Source organism: Chamaea fasciata, unplaced genomic scaffold, assembly GCF_029207755.1.
Source record: "Chamaea fasciata isolate MVZ Bird 193981 ecotype frontalis unplaced genomic scaffold, bChaFas1.0.hap1 SCAF_9, whole genome shotgun sequence".
Lineage (NCBI taxonomy): Eukaryota > Metazoa > Chordata > Aves > Passeriformes > Sylviidae > Chamaea > Chamaea fasciata.
In genome coordinates, this window is record NW_027094094.1 from 2,193,577 (window position 1) to 2,215,729 (window position 22,153).

At 47.3% G+C, this 22,153-nt stretch overlaps 1 protein-coding gene across 4 annotated transcripts in view; it reads right to left on the reverse strand.

The window, feature by feature from the left end:
* PTPRE (protein tyrosine phosphatase receptor type E) overlaps positions 1-22,153 on the reverse strand; it is a 91,049-nt gene that overhangs the window by 31,579 nt on the left and 37,317 nt on the right. For all 4 annotated transcript variants that reach the window (XM_066190717.1, XM_066190719.1, XM_066190718.1 and 1 more), the window contains exon 2: positions 626-735. In XM_066190717.1, the coding sequence (XP_066046814.1) occupies positions 626-728 (103 nt within the window). In that variant the 5' untranslated portion in view covers positions 729-735. The remainder of the gene's footprint in view (positions 1-625; positions 736-22,153) is intronic.

Consider the following 22,153-nt stretch of genomic DNA (forward strand, 5'->3'; position numbering starts at 1 on the left):
CTTCATGGCTTTGGGTGGTATTTTGCAATTAACTAGAAAAGTCCACATTGCAAGCCACAAGTGGTTGGTTATTAGGTTAAAAGTAAAAATAATTTAGGTGCCATTTCTTAATTAGCCGATTTATCCTTAGAAGGCCTTTTAGAGAGAGAGAGATGGAGAGCCATTTTTTAGTTTGTTAGCTAGCAGTGCTGTAGAACTCAAGAGTCTGTGAGACCGTAATAGAGACAAGAATAAATATTTAAGTCCGAACAAAAAAAAATACCATCTCACACATTTAACCCCAACCCTAACAAATAAAATAAAATAAAATAAAATAAAATAAAATAAAATAAAATAAAATAAAATAAAATAAAATAAAATAAAATAAAATAAAATAAAATAAAATAAAATAAGAAACACGACACTCTTGGGCCATGCAGACCTTGCAGCTCCTCCACTCTGCCCTGGAGCAAAGAGAAAATGAAAGCCCAGCAGCTCTCACGTGCAGACCAAACCCAGAGGGCACCTGGCAGCACCACAACTGTGTCACTGGGGTCAGAGTCCCGCACAAACACCCAGGGCTGAGCCTCCAGGGAAACCTCCCCGGGCTCCGTGCCCATCCTACCCCCACACACCACGTCCTTACTGGTTGTCGTGGTTGTTTTGGGCAGTTCAGTCCCGTTGGGCGGCAGAGCTTGTGCGAAAGTGAAACTAACACAGAGCAGCAGCAGCGAGCAGGGATGTTCCATCCTGGACCTGGAAGAGAAAGCAAAGCAGAAGATGAATTTGCAGGTCGAATCATTATCATGGTGTTTTTTTCAACCTCGTCGCAGAAGGAAGCTCAGAGTAAAAGCAACGTTTGCTTGAAATTGAAATTTATTTAAAGCCTGTTTTCTCCCATCGCCTTAGCACTGGATGTTCAGTTTCGATGCAGAAAGAAAAAATCCAACTTGTGCACGCCAAAAATTCATTGAGGAGGTTTTAAATGGCAACACTCAGCCACGGTTCGCAGACAACAGCAGAAATCAGGGCAAAAATGCTCCATCCATTAAAAAAAGCGCCATCTGAGGACACTGAGGAAACAATCCTGGGAGTCATTCCCAGAGACAAGAGGAAAATTCATAACAAAGAGGAAAATTTTTTTCCACCAAGCAGCCCAGAAAGTTCCAAGTCCCTTTATCACACACTTTTCAGAGTTCCCTTATCCCACTTGACTCTTTTATCCACAGGTGAGGTGCCCCATGGATAAATTCCATGGATGAATGTTTGCCACAGCCTGAGTCTGCTTTTGAAACACAAAATTCCAGGGTTGGTGAGACTGGAAAATAATCTCCAGTGTGAAAAAAATTGGAGGAAAAGTGTGATGAGAACGTGCTGTCGCTTAATTCAGGGAAATTCATAGATGGAGATAAATAAACAAGTCCAGAAATACTCCAATCCCTCTGAACCGAGGTGGAAAATAAATATTATTGATTTGTTGTGTATTTATCCAATCCCTAATGAAAAGATTAATTAGGAGAGGCCCCCATCTCAGCCATTCCTCCTTGATTTAAAAATATTTTCACACAGCCTTTACTCTGTGCCTTCCACAAATGGCAGGATTTATCCAGATGGTGGCTCTGCAGCCGCTGCTAAAATTTTGTCCCTGGAAATGCTGCTCAGCAGAGCTCCGTGTTTCAGGGTAATACATTGAATTTAACAGTACAATTTCCACAGGGTGTTACACAGTCCTGCCTAACAACACACTGAAAAAACCCAGGAATCTGGCAGCCACTAGAATAGCCATCAGAAAATCCTGCCTTTCCATGTAAAGTGGGATAATCCACCAGAAATAATCCCTGGATAAGCTCAAATAAAGAAAAATCCCCCGTGACAACAACTTTCACAGCACCTTTCTGCCGCTCTCACAGCTGTTACTCACAAGTGAAATATTCCCAGTCACTCCCAACCTCTCCAAAGCCTGGTCCTACACCCAGGAGTAAATTCAAGCTCAGCACACAGCTGGGTATTCCTTGGATACACAGCTGGGAAACTCAATGGTGTTTGTTTTTTTTTCTCTAATACGAGTAAAAAAAGAATAATAGAAAGTATTATTAGCATCAACTTTATTTTCATAATTCTTTTCCCCAGTCCAGCTTCCTACTAATTCACTCCTTCAATTCCTTCTGCTATTATTTCTAATTTAAGCAGACTAAATGTCTTACGATCTAATCCCATTCTTGGGCTTTTACAATCCCATTCTTTCTTATTCTTGGGATTAGACAATTAATTGTGTTTAACACACTGCTAACTGTGCCTGCCTCATTTTTAGCATCACATAAACGTCCCAAATTAACAATTTATAATTATTTTATATTTATAATTACAAAGCTTGGGACACGCAGCAGCACTTAATGGAACTGAAGGGCTGGGAAAGGAAGGAGGATTTGGAAAATGTGGAATAAAGCCAGAATAAAAGTGGAATTAACAGGGAGGAGGTGCTGAATGCTGGGATGCTTTCCACCCTCAGCAAAGGCTGCTGAAATCCACTGGAATTTTGTGTAATCAACCCTGGCAGCGCTGAGTTCACTTTCTCATCCTTAAAATACATCCAGCTCCTCAAAAAAAACTCCACAGAATTAACTGAAGTTGCTGGAAGGTTTCCAGGAGAGCGGAAAGCGAAAGGAACATCAGCGCCTCTCTCCAAATCCCTGTCAGGAGGGTTTTCCAGGTGTCAGTTTCCTGCCAGACCCCCGGAATCGGTTCCCTGGGATGTGATAAAGTGTGGCTGGAACACGCTGTGGTGTCCCACAATTTATCAGAAATAAACAAAACAACAGCCACAAAGATTATGCAAATTCTGAGGGTTTGGTTTTGGCCAGAGCCCTTTGCATTTCCACCTCCTGAAGAGAGGAGGAGAAAAACTCCAGGGAAATCCAGGAGCTGCAGCTGAGGTGGATGCAAAGGACTGGGCTCAGCAGGACCAAGAAGAAAATCACGGAATTAAGGCTGGACAAGACCTTTAAGATCATCAAATCCAAATATTCCCCAGCACTGCCAAGGCCACACTGTCCATGTCCCCAAGTGCCACATCCACGTGGCTGTGACATCCCTCCAGGGATGGGGACTCCAGCCCTGCCCTGGGCTGTGCCAGGCCTGGACAACTCTTTGGAATGACAACCCCATGAAGGAATTTTCCCTAATTTCCAATCTAAACCTCCCTGGCACAACTTGAGGCCGTTTCCCCTCATCCTGTCCCTTCCCTTCCCGCTGGGGTGGATGGGGAGGTGCCCAAGCTGCAACCCCACAAAAAACACCCCGAATTTTACTCCCTATTTATATTTACGCCCTTCACGTACAAGCCTGCACTGATATCGTTTTCTGAACGCAAAAAAACTCCACTGCTGCAGGCACGGCAGCATTTCCCACATTCTCCTCGCTCACAAAGGCACAGAGTCATGATACAGCCTGGTAAAACAAGAAGGAAAAAATAGCAACAACTCTCCCAGGAGAACAGGCAGGGAGAAGAGCACGGCTGAACAAGGAAGGACGACCACGTGCTACAAAAGAAGCCTCTTGTTGATGAAGAGTGGAAAGGAAAAGATCCAGGGAGAGACAAACTGCTGTTATTATTACACAGCTCTGCTGTAGGGTTGTTCCTGCTGGAAAAAGAAATAGGAACTCCCGTTAAAACCACACAGGGATACAGGGAATTTACTGAACTCGTATCCTACCACATCCAGCCTTTATTCCCTGGATATGCACAGGTCGGCCTCTGCTCCCAGGGAAATAGCAATGGGACAAGAGGATTGGCCTCAAACTCAGCCAGGGGAGGCTCAGGTGGGACATCAGCAGGAATTTCCTCATGGAAAGGGAGCTCAGGCCTTGGAATAGCCCAGGGAGGTTCGGAGTGCTCAGCCCTGGAGGTGTCCGAGGAATTCCTGGAGGTGGCACTCAACACTCTGAGTGGGGACAAGGTGGGGACCAGGCACAGCTTGGACTGGATGGCCTTGGAAGTTTTTTCCAACCTCAGTGATTCCATGATTCTATCCTGAATGGCTCATGCACTTCAGGTGTAACCCCATGGATTGATTTTTTCTGTACTTTATTACTACTCTGGGATACCTTCCACCATCCCAGGATGCTCCAAGCCCCATCCAACCTGGCCTTGGACACTTCCAGGAATGGGACAGCCACAGCTACCCTGTCCAAGGAGTCAAAGCAGCTGGAATGTAAATGCAATTCCACAGGGATCAGCTGAGGAATTCCAGAGGGATCAGGGCAGCCCGCGACACCTCTGGACAGCTCCTCCCGGGACTGCCACGGCCAAGGAGGTGTCATGAGGACAGCCCAGCTCCCCAAAACGTGAACAAATGGCATTATTTCCAGGGATTAATGGATTACCACACATGGCTAATTTCTATTTTGGCCGCAGAACTGAATCCTCATCTGACCTGACAGCTCAAGAGTAAAACCTGGGCTTTGAGAAAATAGGCCAACAAAACCTCCGCCGTGTCACGTGGCCCCGCCACAGATCGGGAGTTCTGCTCCTTCCTCCAAGGATGCACCAGCTGCTTCAGAGCAGGTTAAATTGATGCCATCCCTTGCATCCTCCTAAGGCAGAAAAAAACCACAGAAGCAGCCCAGGTAACACAGAGGAGAGTGGAGAGACTGTTGGGATTTGTGTTTTCCCCCCCCAAGCTTTCGAATCCCGGAGCTCAGGTCCTGCCCCAGACTCTCAGTGCTACGAAAGTCACATTTGTAAGGATAAGCAGGATCAATTCAGAAAAAAGGGTTAAAAACGAGAGACACAAAAGCCTTGTCACTGTAGGCTGACAAAGCCATAGGCCACGCCAACCCCGAAAATGTGGTAGTTTAATTTAAAAAAACCAACAAAAAAACACCAAAAAGGGAATGAGGAAACACAGCCACCCTCTGTCTTTGCTCTTCCTGCTTTCTACCCATAAACCCCAACACAGTGCTGGTCCCTGTGAAGATTCCCCAGAGCAGCTGCGGCTGCCCCTGGATCCCTGGAAGTGTCCAAGGTCAGGCTGGAATTGGGGCTTGGAGCATCCTGGGATAGCGAAAGGCGTCCCTGCCCAGGGAGGGAATGGGTTGGGCTTTAAGGTCCCATTCCAACCCAACCCATTCTGGGATTCCATGATAAGAATCTCAGGCCCCAGTGCCTGTTTTTCCAGCTGCCTGAGGGTTCCCCTACCTGGAGCAGGTGAACCAGCACGGCAGCTCCTTCTTGGCTGAAATCCCAGGCACCAGGAGCTGCTCCCACTTCCAGCTGGGCTGATTGCAGCTGTTCTCCTTTTCCTGAAGCTCTGGCTTCAAAAAAGTCAGGGACCGTGTCTGCTGACCCATCCCAGGCAGTGCCAGGTTACAGTTTAACTGGAATTGCTCTCCCATGACCTCGATTGTGGTTAGGGCTTTATTGCCCCATTATGTCATCAGGGTACGCAGTCAGTGCTCCAGCATTCCCAGGAAAACTGTCCCCCGAGAATTACGTGTTTACAAAATAACTGGGAAGAGAAGCGCTCCTCCCTTTTCCAAAGGGACGGGGGGGAAATCAGGAGCTCACATAAAGGTGGAATCATGGAATCCCGGAATGGTTTGGGTTATTAATGCCCATCCCATTCCACCCCTGCCATGAGCAGGGACACCTTCCACTACCCCAGCGTGCTCCAAGCCCCATCCAGCTGGAGTTAAACCCTTCATTCCTCGTGTTTCCAAGGAAAATGAACAACCAGCTCTGGGAAATGCCAAGGCCCACAGATCCCTCTGAGCACAGCCAGCCCCTCCATCCCCATCCCCACCTTGGACAGCAGCCTGTGGAGCAGCAGGAGCTCGGATTCCTGCCCTCAGCCCACCCTTCATGGGCCATCAGCTGGAACCAGCTTTTCAGAATTCCTCCTCCTTGGGGTAACCATTCTGTAATTCTCTCTTACTTGGAGTTAGACATTAAGCCCCAAATCTAATTTCCAGAAGTTTTATCAAGTCCCGTGTTTTGAATTGCTTTAACATTCAGGAGTTTTAAAAAGCCAAACAGACTGAGTTTTCATTTTCTTAGTTTTGAAATATCTTATCCTTGTAATTCTTCCTCGAGACTCAGGATATCATAAAATCCAGAGGGGAAAAAAAAAGGAATGGAGTTTGTGGAGATGTCTGGGCACGTGTTCAGTGCAGCCCAGCAAGAAACTCAAGAAGGGATCTCTCCACTTGGGAAACATTCCTCGAAATTCAGCCACGGGATAAATTAGAAAACACTCTGTGATGAGCATTAAATTCCACCATAAGCCCCATAATTAATGGGACTCTTTACAGCACACTCAGTGTTGGGGTTATTGTACAAATAAAAACCAGGCAAGCTTTGTTTCCAACCCCTTCAGGAACAACAAGGGAATTTAAGGGACAAATACATAATTTTATAATATCTATAATTTAACTGTCCACAAAATTACATCTCACTGTAAAAAACCCGCATGTATTCTCTACAAATACCCTCAGTAAAGATCATTTCAAAGAGATGGCAATAATTAGATTAAAAGATTACAAATCAGAATAATCATTTACACGTAAAAGACCGAGCAAGGCAAAGCCCCAATTAACTGAATAAAATCAATTTCCATTTGGAATAATCAAGCTTGATAGACTGTCTCACTTATTTAGTCACTTTGTGTCTAATTCAGGTGGACAAATTATTATATTTGCTTTGATTTCCATGGGAAGAGGAGGTCAGCAGATGCGGCAAGCACATTATTTGTTCCAAAAAAAAAAAGACATTTAAAGAGAAACACCTGAATGCAGACAAGAATTACCGCTTTGGTAATACTAATTTTTAAATTCCACCCAGTTCAGCAATTTCTGGGTGCCTCCCCCAGCATCCTGAGTCTCCAAATCCAGCCTATAATGGAGAACACGAGTCCCAATCCATTTCAATTAGCAAGGCTGGGATCTCCCGGGAATATAAATCACGGGTTGTCACCAGCAGATTAAGCACTGCATTAACAGGGCTGCTGCAGCCAGGATTAACTGACACTGCTGGTGACACGCCACCCTTACAAAGTGACTTCTCCACTCGAAAAGTGGCAGGGGGAATTTTTCAATCCATGGGATTTCTACCAACGCACCCAGGAGTGGATGGGCTGGAGCCTCGAAGGTCCCTTCCAACCCCAATTATTCCGTGGTCACCAGGAGGCAGCAGCACTGACTGTGACACGGATCCCTTCCCTTTTATTTCCTTGTGCTCTTTGCTCACCAGGATTACTCAAAGCGAAGTTGTGTCGATATCCTGTGGCATAAACTGAATTAAAACCGGGATGTTTTTAAAACTGGGAGCTGTAATGAACTCTGCAGCCTTAAATTTGGGAAAAAATACACATTGCCTGCTCATTTATTGCACAGCTGGCTTATCTGCAGCCTCACAGTTCTGGAAATGAAGGGGGAAAAAAAAGGAGAGATTTCTTTTCCATGCCTGAGTGGCTCTGAATGAAGCAATGCGAGGGCTGTGAAGATATCGGGGTGTCGTATCTCAAACTGCACAGGTCAGGCTTGGAACAGGCAGCTGTCGGATCAAAAAACTCCATCACAGAATCATGGAAACTTTTAGGTTGGAAAAGCTCACTGAGATTGAGTCCAGCTGTTCCCCCAGCACTGCCAAGGCCACCACTGCCCATGTCCCCAAGTGTCACATCCACACGGATTTTAAACCCCTCCAGGGATGGGGATTTCAAACCTCCCTGGGCAGATGTGCCAGGCCTGGACAAACCTTTCCATGAAGGAATTTTCCCAAATATCCACCCTGAGCCTCCCCTGGCCCAGCCTGAGGCCGTTCCCTCTCCTCCTGTCCCTGTTCCTGGGAGCAGAGCCCGACCCCCCCGGCTGTCCCCTCCTGGCAGGGAGCTGTGCAGAGCCACCAGGTCCCCCCTGAGCCTCCTCTTCTCCAGGCTCAGCCCCTTTCCCAGCTCCCTCAGGAATTCTCCAGCCCCTTCCCAGCTCCATTCCCTTCCCTGGATGTGCTCAATGTCCCTCTTGTCACCAGGGGCTCAAACTGTCCCCAGAATTCCTGGTGTGGCCTCCCCAGCGTCCAGCACAGGGTGACCACGTTAGGAAAAGCGCACACAAAAAAATGGAAGGAACTACTTCAGAAAGAGAGAGAGATAAAAACTATTTTCAAATTCAAAGCTGTTTTCATGCCGCAATAAAAGAGGTCAGGATGACTAATGCATTCTGTCACAGATGCACATTTAACCTCAGACACTTCTTGAAGAATTCTTTAGCCAGTTTTTTGCACTTCCCTGACCAGCTTTTGCAGGAAATATCCTGCAAAACTCAGCAGCTGCATTTCTGAAGTGATCATACAGTCCCAAAGTCAACACAGTGAGGACACGATTTCACCATTTCCCACCTGATGTACAGAAAATTGTTTAAATATTCCCCAAAATCTCAACAAATTTCCTGTAGTTCCTTCTGTTATTAAAAAAAAAAAACCCCAACACAAGTAAGTAGGTTAATTTAAAGTCCCCATATCATATATTTTTTAAAGTCTCATTTGCGTTGTGTCATGAACTGAGGCTTTGATCATCAAAGGAGATAAAATACCTCCTACCTAAAGTGAAGTTGTAAAGTCCCATGATTTCAGCGTAATTAATTAAATGAGTCATGTTTTATTTAGGTGCTGACACAAGCGCAAGAGGATTAACTCTAAATAAAACCAACAGAGCTGTAAAATGCTCATTCGGAAAAGGTCCTTGACGAGTCCCCAAGGCCAATCCCCCAGCACAGGCTGGTCCCATCCCATTCCTGGCAGTTTGGTCCGAACTGCTCATCCAGACCTCCGGTTCTTCCGCATCCCTGTCATGGGTTGGCCTCTGCCCCCTCAGACATCATCGTCTCCTGCCCCTCACAACCTCCCAAAGCCAAGGATGGCTCCAGCCTGTCCCCAGGTCAGAACTTCACAGAGGCCACCCCAGTCTGGAGGCAGCAGTCTGTCCTTCCATTGTCACAGCCCGGGTTCCATCCCTGCGCCCACGTCACCACGCACCTCTGGCAGTTTTTAATTCCCTGCTCATCCCAGGCAGGGAGGAACCTTTCCATCATCCTTTGCTGATGAGGAGAGCCAATCCAGCACTTTTCTATCTGTTCCTTCATCCACCTTCAGTGTTCACAACAGCAGGAGCCGTGTCCCCCTCAGGGACACGGAAACCCAACCAGGCTCCGCCATCCCGTGAAGGTGCAGCTGCAAAGCAGCACAACACCACCACCAACTCCACACACCCAGAAGTCTTTTCACAAACCACAAAATTCATGAGAAGTTGATTCTTCTCTTTTCAGTCCCAGAGAAAATTTCCTTTGTGCCTTTACTGCAGTGCCCAGCCAGCAGACCGCAGCTCGGAGGGGACAGCTCCTCGCCGCAGTGACAACCTTGCCCTGAAAACGCCAGCTCTGAGCACAAATCCTGCTGCACCACAGCTCCAGCCAGAGCAGAACAGCCACAAAGCGGGAAGCAGGACAGCAAATCCCAGAGCTGGATGCCACCACCCCTCCAGCAGCTCCCCTTCCAGTGTCCCACTCCCCCTAAACCTCACCTTGTCCCCCATGCGTGCTCGGTGTCACACGCCAGCCGCCAGCAGGTGACTCCACGCACAGGTGCCACTCTCAGCCAGCTGCTCCCAGGCAAAACAAAACCTCCTTCAGGAGAATTCCTGCAGCCAAAGGATGTTTCCTCAGCTCCAGGAAGAGCTGAATGAGCTGCCTGCAGTACTTAAATCCCCACATTTCCGCAGGTTCGTGTAATCAATCCCCCGAGGTGAATCTCTGGTGTATGACATTTTTGCAGGAAGAGTTGACTCTTTTCAGTTTGTGGGGTTTTGGGTTTTTTTAAACTTCTCCCCTGCAGTTGGGCTTGGACTTATTCCCTTTTTTCTCGGGCAGTTTCACCATTTCCTCATCGCTGACACTCGGGCTTGCGGCAGCAGCGGTTCTGCAATGCAGGGCTGAGCGCCTGCAATTAGGAACTCGCTCTCAATTAGCAAAACGACTTGGGGGGAGCCAGTGGCACCTCCTGTACCTGCTGCTGACGTGTGAAAGAGTTAACAGGAGCTTTCATTAGCGCTATCAGCAGCCAGCCACGCAGTTTTATATATAGAAAAGCTTATCAGGAGCGAGGAGCCAGCCCGCCCTGGCCCCCCTTCCCCAGCAGCGTTTGAGGAACATCTGACTAAGCCCAGCTTTCGGAGCCTACAAAGAGGAGCCGATCTATTCCAAGGGAGTGTGGGAGAAAAGGCTGATCTTGGGCAGAGGAGGTTTATAATTGCCTGGGCTCTCGCTGGTAACCCCGGCTCGCTCTGTTAATCCCCACCCCGAATCACTGGGAATTCTGGATCAGAGGCCTAAATGACACTTGGAAGTTTCGAGACAGAGGCTCGGGACACAGAAAATTATATCGAGATAATGAGTTTTAGCATGAAAGGGGTGAATGTGCGGGGCTGCCCCCGGCCGCGGTCAGTGACGGGGACAGCGGTGGCACTGCAGGATGTCGGTGCTGAGTCAGCAGGAAGCCCCAGGCTCTGGCCACTGTCACTGTCCCCACGGCCAAAGGAAGTGGAGGTGACTCCGGGGCTGGCGGCGGCAGCTGTGACACCCGAGCACGGCTGTCACTGTCCCCAGGGCATCTCACACAGCCCCGGGGATGGGACACCCGATCAAGCTGGGAGAGACTGAGCTAAGATGAATCAATGAATCACTGAGGGTTTTTATGTGGAAAATGAAGGAAAAATCCATTGGATTATTTTCTAAGTGCTTGTTGTCTGCACTCAGGTCTATGCCACAGCCATTTCACACTCCTGTTCCACATCCAAATGCGTCTCCTGCTGTATATTCACTGTCCATCCTTCGTGGGCTCATTTGAGGTAAGAAAGGTCTCTGCAGCAAGGTTCTACTTTGAATTATTCACCATTTCTCCTGCAAGCTCAGCGAAGGACTGAGGTCACTAACACAGAAACACGGAGAAGGCAAAGAGACTCATCAGGGCACTAATGAAATAATTCAACATTGGCCAGCAACAAAGCTCCAGGATTTCCTTAGAAAATCTCAGAGGAACAAACATTTCAGATTAAAACCACTTTGACTGGTTTTAACATCTCATTTATATAATTTATAATCCTAAACAGCTACCCATACCCCAAATTAATGACATTTCACTGAACACGGAGGGGGAACCTTTCAAGCCAAAGCAAAAACTTGCAGTTCCATGTTTCCAAGCTTCCAGCACCCCCCTGTCCCAACAGGCCTGTTGGAAGTCACAAATTAGGGTCACCTTTCCCCGTGCACTGTCAGCAAATCAATCTGGGCTGCTTTTCAAGCAGGGCTCACACATAAATTAGGCAGCCTGCCATTGATTCACACGAGAAACCCTTGAGCAGTGGAGTGAAACACCAATAAAATCTTACAATTAACTTGAGGAGTTGCCTTTGGTTCCGTCCCAGCGGCCCTTCTGCTCCTCAGCTGCACTAAACGTGTCCTCACACAGATGCTTCCTTGTAACGGCTCTGGATGAGTGTTTGAAATTGCTTCTTGAACACAAAAACTAATTACAGCCGAGGGGAAATACTCACAGAGGAGTTTTATGCTGCATCATGGCCAGGACTGAACGCTGGTGCTTCAGCAGCGGTTTCATTTTGGAGGAGAGAAGGGGAGGAAGGGAAAAGGCAAAAGCAGAAGTGAGCCTTGCCTGGCTCTCTTAGAGTCAGAACAGGAGAACGCACAACTGCATTGTGTGAGAATTCACTCCAGCACGTCAGGAGGTGCAACACAGGAAGGTAGGGAGGAGGCAGCAGGGCTGTGGCTTCAAGTTTTCAGCACAGCAGGCTGGAAACCTCACAGGTGTGTATTGAAAGCCCAGCCCAGCAGAAACCAAACTCCAAACAACAAAAGGAATGCTCGGGTTGAATGATGGGTTTGAGAGCACACGGGGAGCTGTCACACTGCTCTTGGTGCAAGCATCAGGCGCTGAACACATGCAAAGGCACCAGCTCCTCACTCCCGACTCTCCTGAGCTCCTCCACACCAGGTCCTGGCAGACCCAGGAGCCCACAGCCCCTTCCAGGCAGGAACCAGCACCAGGGACACCCTTCAGGGATGACACCTGGGAAGAAAGCTAAGCAGCAGAGCCTTTGTCACATTCTTCAGAGTCAAACCCAGGGCTTGGCCAAATTTAAAGACAGAAGGATCTTTTCAGCGATGAAGATGGAAATGGGGACTGACAATATGAAAGTTAACAGCAAAGGTTTCCCTGGTGGGATGGGTCAGGAATTCCAGCCCCACCACAGAGCTGCTCAGACCTGCTGCTTCAGGGAACCCTGCCATGCCCCTCTCCTCCTCCCTGCTTCGTGTCCTTCATGGAATTAACATGTCTCATGTGTCCCTTGAGTTGCAAAAGTTGTTGCTTTGAAGCCTTCAGCTGTTTCCCAAGGACAGCAATACGGATTTTTAGCTGCGGAACAGGAGAAGCAGTGATGGCATCATTGTGTCCGCGTTTCTAATTCCTCTCCTCACCTCTGCAGTGGCTGACACTCTCCCCCAGCAGCTTCCCTGGGCATGGAGCTGCCGAGACTAGAAGGAAAGAGCTTTTGATGATAAAATGCTGAGGCCCTGGCACAGGCTGCCCAGAGAAGTTGTGGCTGCCCTATCCCTGAAGCGCCCAAGGGCAGGTTGGACAGGATTGGAGCAGCTCTTCCCAATTTAAATGATCCTGTGAGTCCATGTCCCTGCTCATTGTGGGGGTCTGGGATTAGGTGGCCTTTAGAGGTCCCTTCCAACCCAAATTATTCCATGTTTCCGTGGATGCTGCTGCTCCCAGCACACCCAGAGCAGCTGCTCTAGAGCACAAAGGGTTTGCCAGCACGAGGCTGTGCACATTCCCGCTCCTTTTGTCTCCCACGCCCCGCCAACACACCCGTACATCACCCTGCAAACGACGAGGAGGAGGAGGAGGAGCAGCGAGGAAAACTCACATTTCTCCGAAATCTGAACCAATTTAACGATCAAACTCACAGGCACGGCCCAACCCACGGCTGAGCCAGCAAAACTGGGGTGCCCAAACAGGGATGGGCAGGGCAGCAGCAGTGACAGCAGGGCAGGAGCCTCCCTGGGCTCTGGAGGCTGGGACAGCAGTGTCCCATCTCTGCTGCCAGGGACTGTCCCTTCACAGCCTCCCTCCTCGGCAGGGCTGGTGCAGCTCTGCCGGATGACATCTTGTTGGTGACAGACACACAGACAGGCAGACAGATAGACAGGATCTCATCTTCCAGCTGAAGTAATGCCTTACAGATCTTGTTCCTTGAGGTCTCCACCCCAGGTTCTCCTCTTTCTTTAAGGGGAGAAAGCTCCAGGATTTGCTCAGAAAATCTCAGAGGAACAAACATTTCAGATAAAAGCCACTTTGACTGGTTTTAACATCTCATTAGTATCTTTTATAATCCTAAACAGCTACCCATACCCCAAATCAATGACATTTCACTGAACAAGGATGGGGAACCTTTCAAGCCAAAGCAAAAACTTGCAGTTCCATTTTCCCAAACTTCCAGCAACCCCTGTCCCACCAGGCCAGCTGGAGTCACAAATTTCCACGTTTTTCACAGCCATGCTCAATCTTCTTCTCAGCTCCTGTTATGACCTGACCCACGTGGACCATTCACATCCCCAGCTGGCAGCCAGGCAGGAGTGACTGTCCCCAAACATCCCAGGAAAATCCCCCTCTCTGGAGGTGTTTGGATCCAGCTCCCTCACACTGAGCCAGCTCTATCTACACACCGACAGAAACGTGAACCGGAATCTTTCCAAACACGATAAAAGTCACTTGGGGGATTATTTTTAAAGCCAAACCAACAGCTCTTGATGTTCAGACTAAAGCACTGATCATGTGAGGTGAGCACAGGACCCCGCTCGCTCTGTACATCCCAGGGGCTCTCAGGAAACATCAGCTTCAAACCAGCACACGCTGAGCTTCACACCAGGAAAAAAATCCATAGTCTTTGTAGCCTGTTCCCCCTGCAGCTTCCACTTAGGAAATGTGTATTTATTTATGTGTGTTTCTATACAACTCACTCTCCAGTTTGTTTTTTTACAAAGCAAGGCTAAAACCCCAACTAACAAAAGCCACCCCAGAACATTTATCCTCCACAAAGCCCCCTGACAGCAGCAGCAAAATCGTTCCTGACACCACGGCCACGTGCTCCTGCTGCAAACCTGCCTTTTCCAAGCCCTTCCCACTGACCGGCAGGGAAATTAAACGAGTACAAAACAATTACAGAGCTAACGAAGCGAACGCTGCCAGATGTTGAACTCATGCCTCAGATAATTCCAGGGAACACCTGTTCCCTACCTGGGGCTGGATCCCGACAATGTGAGCAGGGAGTCAAGGGGAACAGCTGTTTTTCCAGGAGTTGCTGGCTGAGCGTTCATCAAAAGGCTGATATCCCCGTGATTTATTTGGAATGGCTGCTCTGGGCACAGGCAGCAGCACCAGGAACCGAAGCAACAGCCTGGCCCGTGGTACAGATTTAGCATCTGCCACCCAGTGCTTGCTAATTCCTCTTTTCCTCTGACATTCCCAAAGTTAGCAGATATATATTTACTCCCCAGAACTAAACTTACGGCATCAACAGCACCAGCTTTAATTCTAAATCTGGCTCTGGGACATGAAATGCATCTGATTTTCTCATCCATTATTAAGTCCCAGGCATGCTAATAAGGCATTTATCACCAAAAAAAAAAAAAAAAAAAATCATTAGCCATGCGGATTTCTAGGGATAGTCAAGTTCTTTACAGCCTGGAGTCTCAGGACATAAATAGAAGCTGCATTTACTATTAAAATTAACCAACAAGCCTGGGAGTTATTAGAAAAGTAAAAGCCAAGCCTGCAGCGTGGTTGTGCAGGCAGCTCTGGGAGCCTGCACCAAATCCTAGGGATGCAGGCACTGCAGCCTGCCAGAGAAACTGCAGGAATGCTGAGTGCCTGCATCCCTGGAATCCCCCCTGCAGCCCTGGAATCCTCCTGCATCCCTGGAATCCCCCCATCCGAGCTTCACAAGCAGTGCTGAAAGCACGAACACCAGCCCTTGGTCTGCAGTGAGAAAATCAAATCCCCCCCCGAATAAACCATCTGCAACTTTTCATGCATTGCACAGGGTTAGGGTTTCCTGGCAGGGGGGAGATTTTCCTTTGCTCAAGTCTGGAAAAGAATTCCTATCATAAAAGAGGAGCAGCGTCAACAACAAAACCCCAAGAGGAAAATGCTGACAGATGCTGGAAGAGCCACTGGAGAGAAAAATTACTTGAGTTATGATGTTTCTGCAGCAGTTGGGGGAGAATAAATGCTGCAAGAACTGCCACCCCCTCCTGCAATTTAGATTTTGAGGGCATTCACCACACCTCCAGGGGACTGCAGGAAATTTTCCATCATTTTCAGCTCAGGCCACTCCTGGGCTGGGAAAATTCCAGAAAAGCCAATAAAACAGCGTCAGTCTGAGCTGAGTTTTTGGAGCATCTTTTAAAGTCTGAAGACTTCTCAAACTTTTAGCTTGCTCTGAATTTGGAGACACGGAAAACATACTGAAAGAGAAAACCAAATTACTGTCATCATTTTGGAGATGAACCCTGCCTGAGACCAAGCAGCCAGAGATCTACTGGAAAATTAAGGAATAAGGGGCAGGGCTGGAAGGCATATATAATTATATTAATATATTAAAATATTAATTATATTGTCCATCTTAAATGTTGGAATCTCCATTTATAACACCTGAGCTCCATTCACTCTTCAGCATAAGCTGCACGATAAAAACAGTAAGCTTTAAAGATAGTTTTATATTCAGCTCAGAAAAATCAATAAAGCATTCCTCAAGTTATAGCTGGTGCCACTTCGGGCAAAATTAAGCTTAAAAATCGAGGTGAAAATTGAAAAATGTTGCTGGGTATCACCTGCAAATCACACGGCAGCTGAACACCATTTCAGATAAATGATTCTGACACCAAAGACAGAGCTGGGCTAAAATCTACCCGGAAAGATAACGATGCCTGATGGCTGCGCTGGTAACAGACACAGAGCTGCACAAACCACTTGAAGCCACACCACCAGAGAAGTCCTGTCCCTGTGCCCACCTCACCTCCCATCCATCACCATCAACATCTCACTTTTACAGCCCTGAGAACGGAGAGGTTCGTGTTCCTTCCCCGAAGCAAAGACATTCACATGGCAAAGGCTCCCGGTGAGCTTTAAAACATGATTTGTCACCCCTTCAGATCCCAGCTGGAACTGGGGGCTCTTCCCACAGCTCCCACCAAAGCCAGCTCAGGTTTCCACTTGGGGGAATGGTTTCCCACTGCCACAGGGCAGGGCTGGATTTGGGATTTGGGCAGGAATTGTTCCCTGCGAGGGTGGGAGGCCCTGGCACAGGGTGCCCAGAGCAGCTGTGGCTGCCCCTGGATCCCTGGCAGATTTTGTGCTACTGTTCTCAAGCAAGACCTACCTGATCAATAAATACCAAATTACGGCATTTTAATGTCTTTTTAAAATGTATTTTGAGGGAAAAAAGTGACCCAGGCCAGGCAGGATGGGGCTTGGAGCAGCCTGGGATAGCGGAAGGAGTCCCTGCCCATGGCAGGGGGTGGAATGGAGGATTTTGAGGTCCCTTCCCACCCAAACCATTCCATGATTCAATGCAGAAATTCCAAATGTGTAATGATACCCCTGGCCCATCTTACACTGAGCATCTTGAGTGAAGACTGGAAACCTTAAACTCTGTTATTTAGGAAAATACTTCCATTCTCAGCTGTGGGACAAACTCAGAGAAATCCATTTGCCTTCAATAATTAAACTGGCCCGATGCTGCACACTTCAGGCAGGAAAAAGGTTGAAGCATCAAGGAACACACAGGGAATTCCTCCCCAGCTTCTGTCTGAAAGTCTGGGTTGTTGTTGTTTTTTTTTTTCCTTCTGAATGAAAACATAAATTTCATTACTGGAACATGATTAAACTTTGGGTTTTTTTCCTATCTGAAAACCCGGTAATCACCACCTGAGCATGCCAGCTGTCAATGACAACAGCCTCAGGCTCTGATCTGCAGGAACTGAACAATTAGTAATTAATTAGAACAAAGCTGAGTAGTACAACACAAGCGTTATTGGCAGCTACAGTTATTAGAGTTGCAAAAATCAGGGTTGGGCCTCCTGCTCTGTGTGAGCACAGCAAGCTCGTGGTTTCTTCAGCAAGTTCACAGAAAACTTCCCTTAAAAAATGTGATTTTTTTTTCCTTTTTCTCCTTGAAGTGACAGCACAAAACTTCTGTCCCCAAAAATACCCCTCTTCTCCACACTTCTGCAGGATGACAGGATGCCTTGTGACAGGCAGAGCTTCTGCCTTGCCCAGCCCTCTGCTCCTTTCCACTCAGTTCTCTCTCCGGAAAAAAAAAAAAAAAAAAGAAGAAAAAGTTCTTCTGCCTCCAAAATAAACCTCTGATCATCCCTGAGATCTGGAAAATTCTATGCAGAGAGTAAAATGTGATGAAACTCTTCTTGAATTTGATTTTCATCCTTTGGTCACAGAGAGTAAAAACTGACGAAACTGTTCTTGAATTTGATCTTCATCCTTCGGTCACAGAGAGTCAAATCTGACTAAAATGTTCATGAATTTGATTTGCATCCTCGCAAATTCTTTACTAACACCACCCTAAAGCTGCGCCCCGTGTGACCAAGAGCACAGGGAAGGAACAGGCAAGGATGGAGTCCCCAGCTGATATCCCAGTTCTTGGGCGCTGTGATTGTGCGGAAGAATCAGGATTTTGCACACACACCAATCCCTGCCCTGCCTCCCTTTCAGGGAACTCCCCGATCACCGTTTCTTCTCCAAAGCACAGCCAGCAGCCTCGGGGCTCTCTGGGGATGGGCAGGTAACAGGAGCAGTGCAGAGAGAGGCTGGCAGGCAGCTGCAAGGGAGTTCAAGTGGAAAAAAGCTAAAATACGCCCCAGAGAGGACGTCTGCAGCCACTTTAGTGCATTAGAGATGCCACTTACACACGTGAGAACAGCAGAAAACAAGAAGTCTCTGTTTGCAGCGTGGAGAAATTATTGACAGCGTGGCACGAGTAATGAAAAATGTTCCTGTGCCTGGTGCTTTCGAGCGTGCAGGAAATTTGAATTGTTACAGCCAAAAAAATCACCAAAATATTCGTGAAAAGCTAATGGAAAGTATGGTATCAGTCCAGCATCAGTTCAGATCGGCTCCATACCTTCACACTGACTCCCATTAAAATACGGAAACAATCAAACCGGTGATAAACTGAACCTGTGCCAAGAACACAGAATAAAACACCAAAAACCTGTGCCAATTTACTGCGTCATGTAACCTTGGACATCTCCAAACCTGCTGCTGACTGAGAGGCCTAAGATTAGGATTAAAACCCTCCTTGAACAGAGCAGTTCTCAGATAAAACACGGATTTAGGTCAACGACTTCCCCGCCCTCCCCAAAATCTGTGCCACGGACTCCAAACACAGGAATCTCTCTGCTGCGTCTTTGGAGAATATGGAGCATCAGACCAGGCAGCCAAGGGCAGGATTGATTTTAGTCCTGAAGGCTCTGCAGCAGGATTTCCCTTTCTTCAGTCACGCCTAAACATAAACAGCAACCTCCAGTACTGAAATAGGTTTTCTGGTCAGCTCTGAGATGTGAAAAACTTAAAGGAAATTGAATCATAAAATGGTTTGGGCTGGAGGGGGTGTCAGGGATTACCTGGATTACTCTGCAAGGATCAGGGACACCTCCCACTGTCCCAGGGTGCTCCAGGCCCCAATGTCCAGCCTGGCCTTGGACACTTCCAGGGGCAGCCACAGCTTCTCTGGGCACCCTGTGCCAGGGCCTGCCCATTTCTTCCCAATATCTCACCTAAATTTCCCCTCTTCCACCTTGAACCCTTCACTCCTTGTCCCATCACTGCAATTCCTGATGAAAAGCCTCTCCCTGACTTCCCTGTGTTCCCTTCAGATCCTGGCAGGTGCTGGGAGGTCTCCACACAACCTTGTGTTCTCCAGGCTGACCACAGCAATCACTGCTGCTCAAAACCACACACTGGTGCCAGAAATGTTGTGTTTGGGAGATCTGATTTGGTGTCACGGCTGTGGAAATGCTCTCATAAAACCAGGGGATAACTGCACAACCTTTGCCAGGTTCACACTCTATGGAGAATCCGAGAACTTTCATCTATTTTAGGCCTCTTTCCAAAATGTTGACTTGTTACCTCTTACTTTTAACCATTCAGTGTTTCAGCCTGTGAGGTTAAACCTCCACAAAGCATAAAACTGTGCCAAAGGATGCGAATTGCCTGAAATGCATCAATCTACTGACAAGAAAGCCAGGAAGAGCCATCAGGAATATTTGCACAGACACAGCCAAACCTGAAATGCCAAACCATTTCTGCAAGAGCTCCTGTTAAAAAAAAATAATTTAGGTTTAAAGCACTAATGTAGGACACAGGGCTAAAGCCAAATCTCCATAAAGTTACTCCTGCTCTCCCTAGCCGGGTCCTAGAGCAGATTTTGATGTGCAGGGACATCCCTGCAGGCAGGATTCCTCCCCAAAAGCAGGAATTTAGCACATTCCCATTGGGATTCTGCGGGTTCCTGCAGCTCTACTCAATTTACCAACCCCCTCCCAGTTTGCTGCTCCAGTGCCCGGGCTCAGGATCCCACAGGATTTGAGCAGGCTAGGAGAACAGCTTGGAAAACTTATGTACAACCTCCAAACCTACAAATGACTTCCACTGCTGCCCACACACTCCGTAGTCAGATTCAGCAGCTCACAAACTCGAGGAGAGGCAGCTTTTCTTGCCCCCAAAGAAGAGCAGAGAATGAGAAATTAAATACCAGCACTATATTTGGAAAATAAACTCTTTCCGCTGCAGTTCTAATTCGCCAAGTGTCACAACATTTTGAGTTTCCTTGGAAATATTATCTGCAGGGGGAAAATAAAACCACATTTAAACACGGCCCATTGTGGCTCACATCTCCAGCTGCAGCAGAGGACAGCTCAAAACCCTTCCCAGGAAAACACGGCACAAGGATTCAGTGTCAGTCACTGCTCCTGCCCCCGGGCTGCACCACCCCTGCATCCCTGACACTCCATCCACACATTTCCCAACTCCCACCTTTTACTATTCCTAGCCCCACTAAACTGACAGATTTTGGGTTTGGCTTGGTTTATTTGCATTATGAAAGGAAAAAAAGAAATTAAAAAAAAGATGTTTTTCTCCTCGGAGAGGAGCAGAGTGAAGGTTGGGAAGATGCTGAATGGCCTCCTTTGATGTGAGAGGTTTACACTTGACCTTCTGTTTTCCTTCCTGGATATTTATATCCTGCTGGCTCCGGCAGCTGAATAACAATGAGATCCACACACTGACCTGTTCAAGTGAAGCTTCGATCCCTCTCCTAAAAGTGAATCCGTGGCACTTGGTTCTAACAGTTTTGAGGAGATAAATGACTAATTTTCAGCTTAATTTAACCCTCTTGGCATCTGAGCAGCTAAATAGATTATTCCAAGCAAAAATTTATCACTTCAGTAATTTCCAACGCCGTCGCCTCAAAAGGCAGGGATTAGGGTTTCAAAGTCACAGAATTAATCCCAAAATATTCCTCCCTGTGAGGGTGGGGAGGCCCAGGAAAACGTTGTCCAGAGAAGCTGTGGCTGCCCCTGGACCCCTGGAAGTGTCCAAAGCCAGGCTGGAGCACCCTAGGACAGTGGGAGGTGTCCATGCTCATGGCAGGGGTTGGAATGGGATGGGGTTTAAGGTCCCTTCCAACCCAAACCAGTCTGGGATTCCAGGATTCAACCCAGAGCACCGATGTTTCGACCCAACATCAAAACAAAAGCAGGAAAAGACCTCAAAACAACCCCTGGGAAAGGAGAACCTTCCCGTGCCATTTCTAAAACGCACGCACGGATCTGAAAGTCGAACTTTATGGCTCGTTTCTTCCTCAGAATGAAAACTACTTGGAAAACAGCAAATTTTCTGTAGAAATAACTGTCAAAGAGCACTACCGTGATGCCTCGACGCTTGTTTCTGAGACACTCCCAGGGTTTTTATTTGCCTTCTACTGCTATAATCTTTAATTCCTTTTAATCAACACAAAGTATATTGTTTAGCTGAAAGTAAGCCAATTTTTATTTGGTAATGAAGCAGAATATATAGAAGAGAAGCAAGGCACCAATGAAAGACGGGGAAGAGGAAGAAATTCCATTTGAAACGAGGACAGAAACTTTGATTCAGGGAATCTTTCCTTGCTTTCCAAAGAAAGTGAAGCTATGCGGTCACTTGGAACAGGCAAAATTCCATATTCATTTGCATTACAGAGCAGCTCTGCAGCCCACACAGGGTAAATATCCTGTACTCAAATTATTTCATTGCAACCACGTTGAGCTTGCCTCATTATATTATTTTAATTGTGAGTAACTTCAGGGAAATCTAGCAAACAGAAAATAAAATAAAAATATAAAATATAAAATTCTGCAGCAGGGCAGAATTTTCAAACAGATCTGCTGAAATGCCTCAAAAATAGTAAAAAAAAAAAATTAGGGATTTCCTACATTCAACGTTTCCATCAACTTCAGGGAAAGAGTGGAGCCCGTGGCAATGGAAGAGCTAAGCCTGTAATACTTTTCTCTTCTTGTAAACCAAAGGATTACAATCCCTTCCCATCCCAGCCTTTAACGCAGCTCATACAGCCAATACATATTTATTGGAATTCTCCATGCAAACCCAGCAAAGCCCTCAGAAATTGAAGGCAAAAAGCATTAAAACGATCTTTACGTCTTCTTTAGGGCTAATTCAGAAATGTATTTTATAGGAGCAGCACTAATGTGATAATCCCAGATTCTGGGGATTCATTCCACTGCAAACTCAACAGAGAATTCCCAGAAATGCTCAGGATCAGCTGGAAATGTTCTGGTTTGATGGTAACTTGGGTGGAATTCCTGGAAAAAAAAGTCACTTCAAACCCTGTTCATACTTGAAAGTGCCCTTGGGGACAAGCTTGTTTCAACGTGCCACCACCTCAGGTCACAGACAGCACCCAGTGACTTCCCACTGGAAGTGTGGCCAGGGATCTTCTCCATCTCCTAGGGAAGGGAATTACCTGCCCTG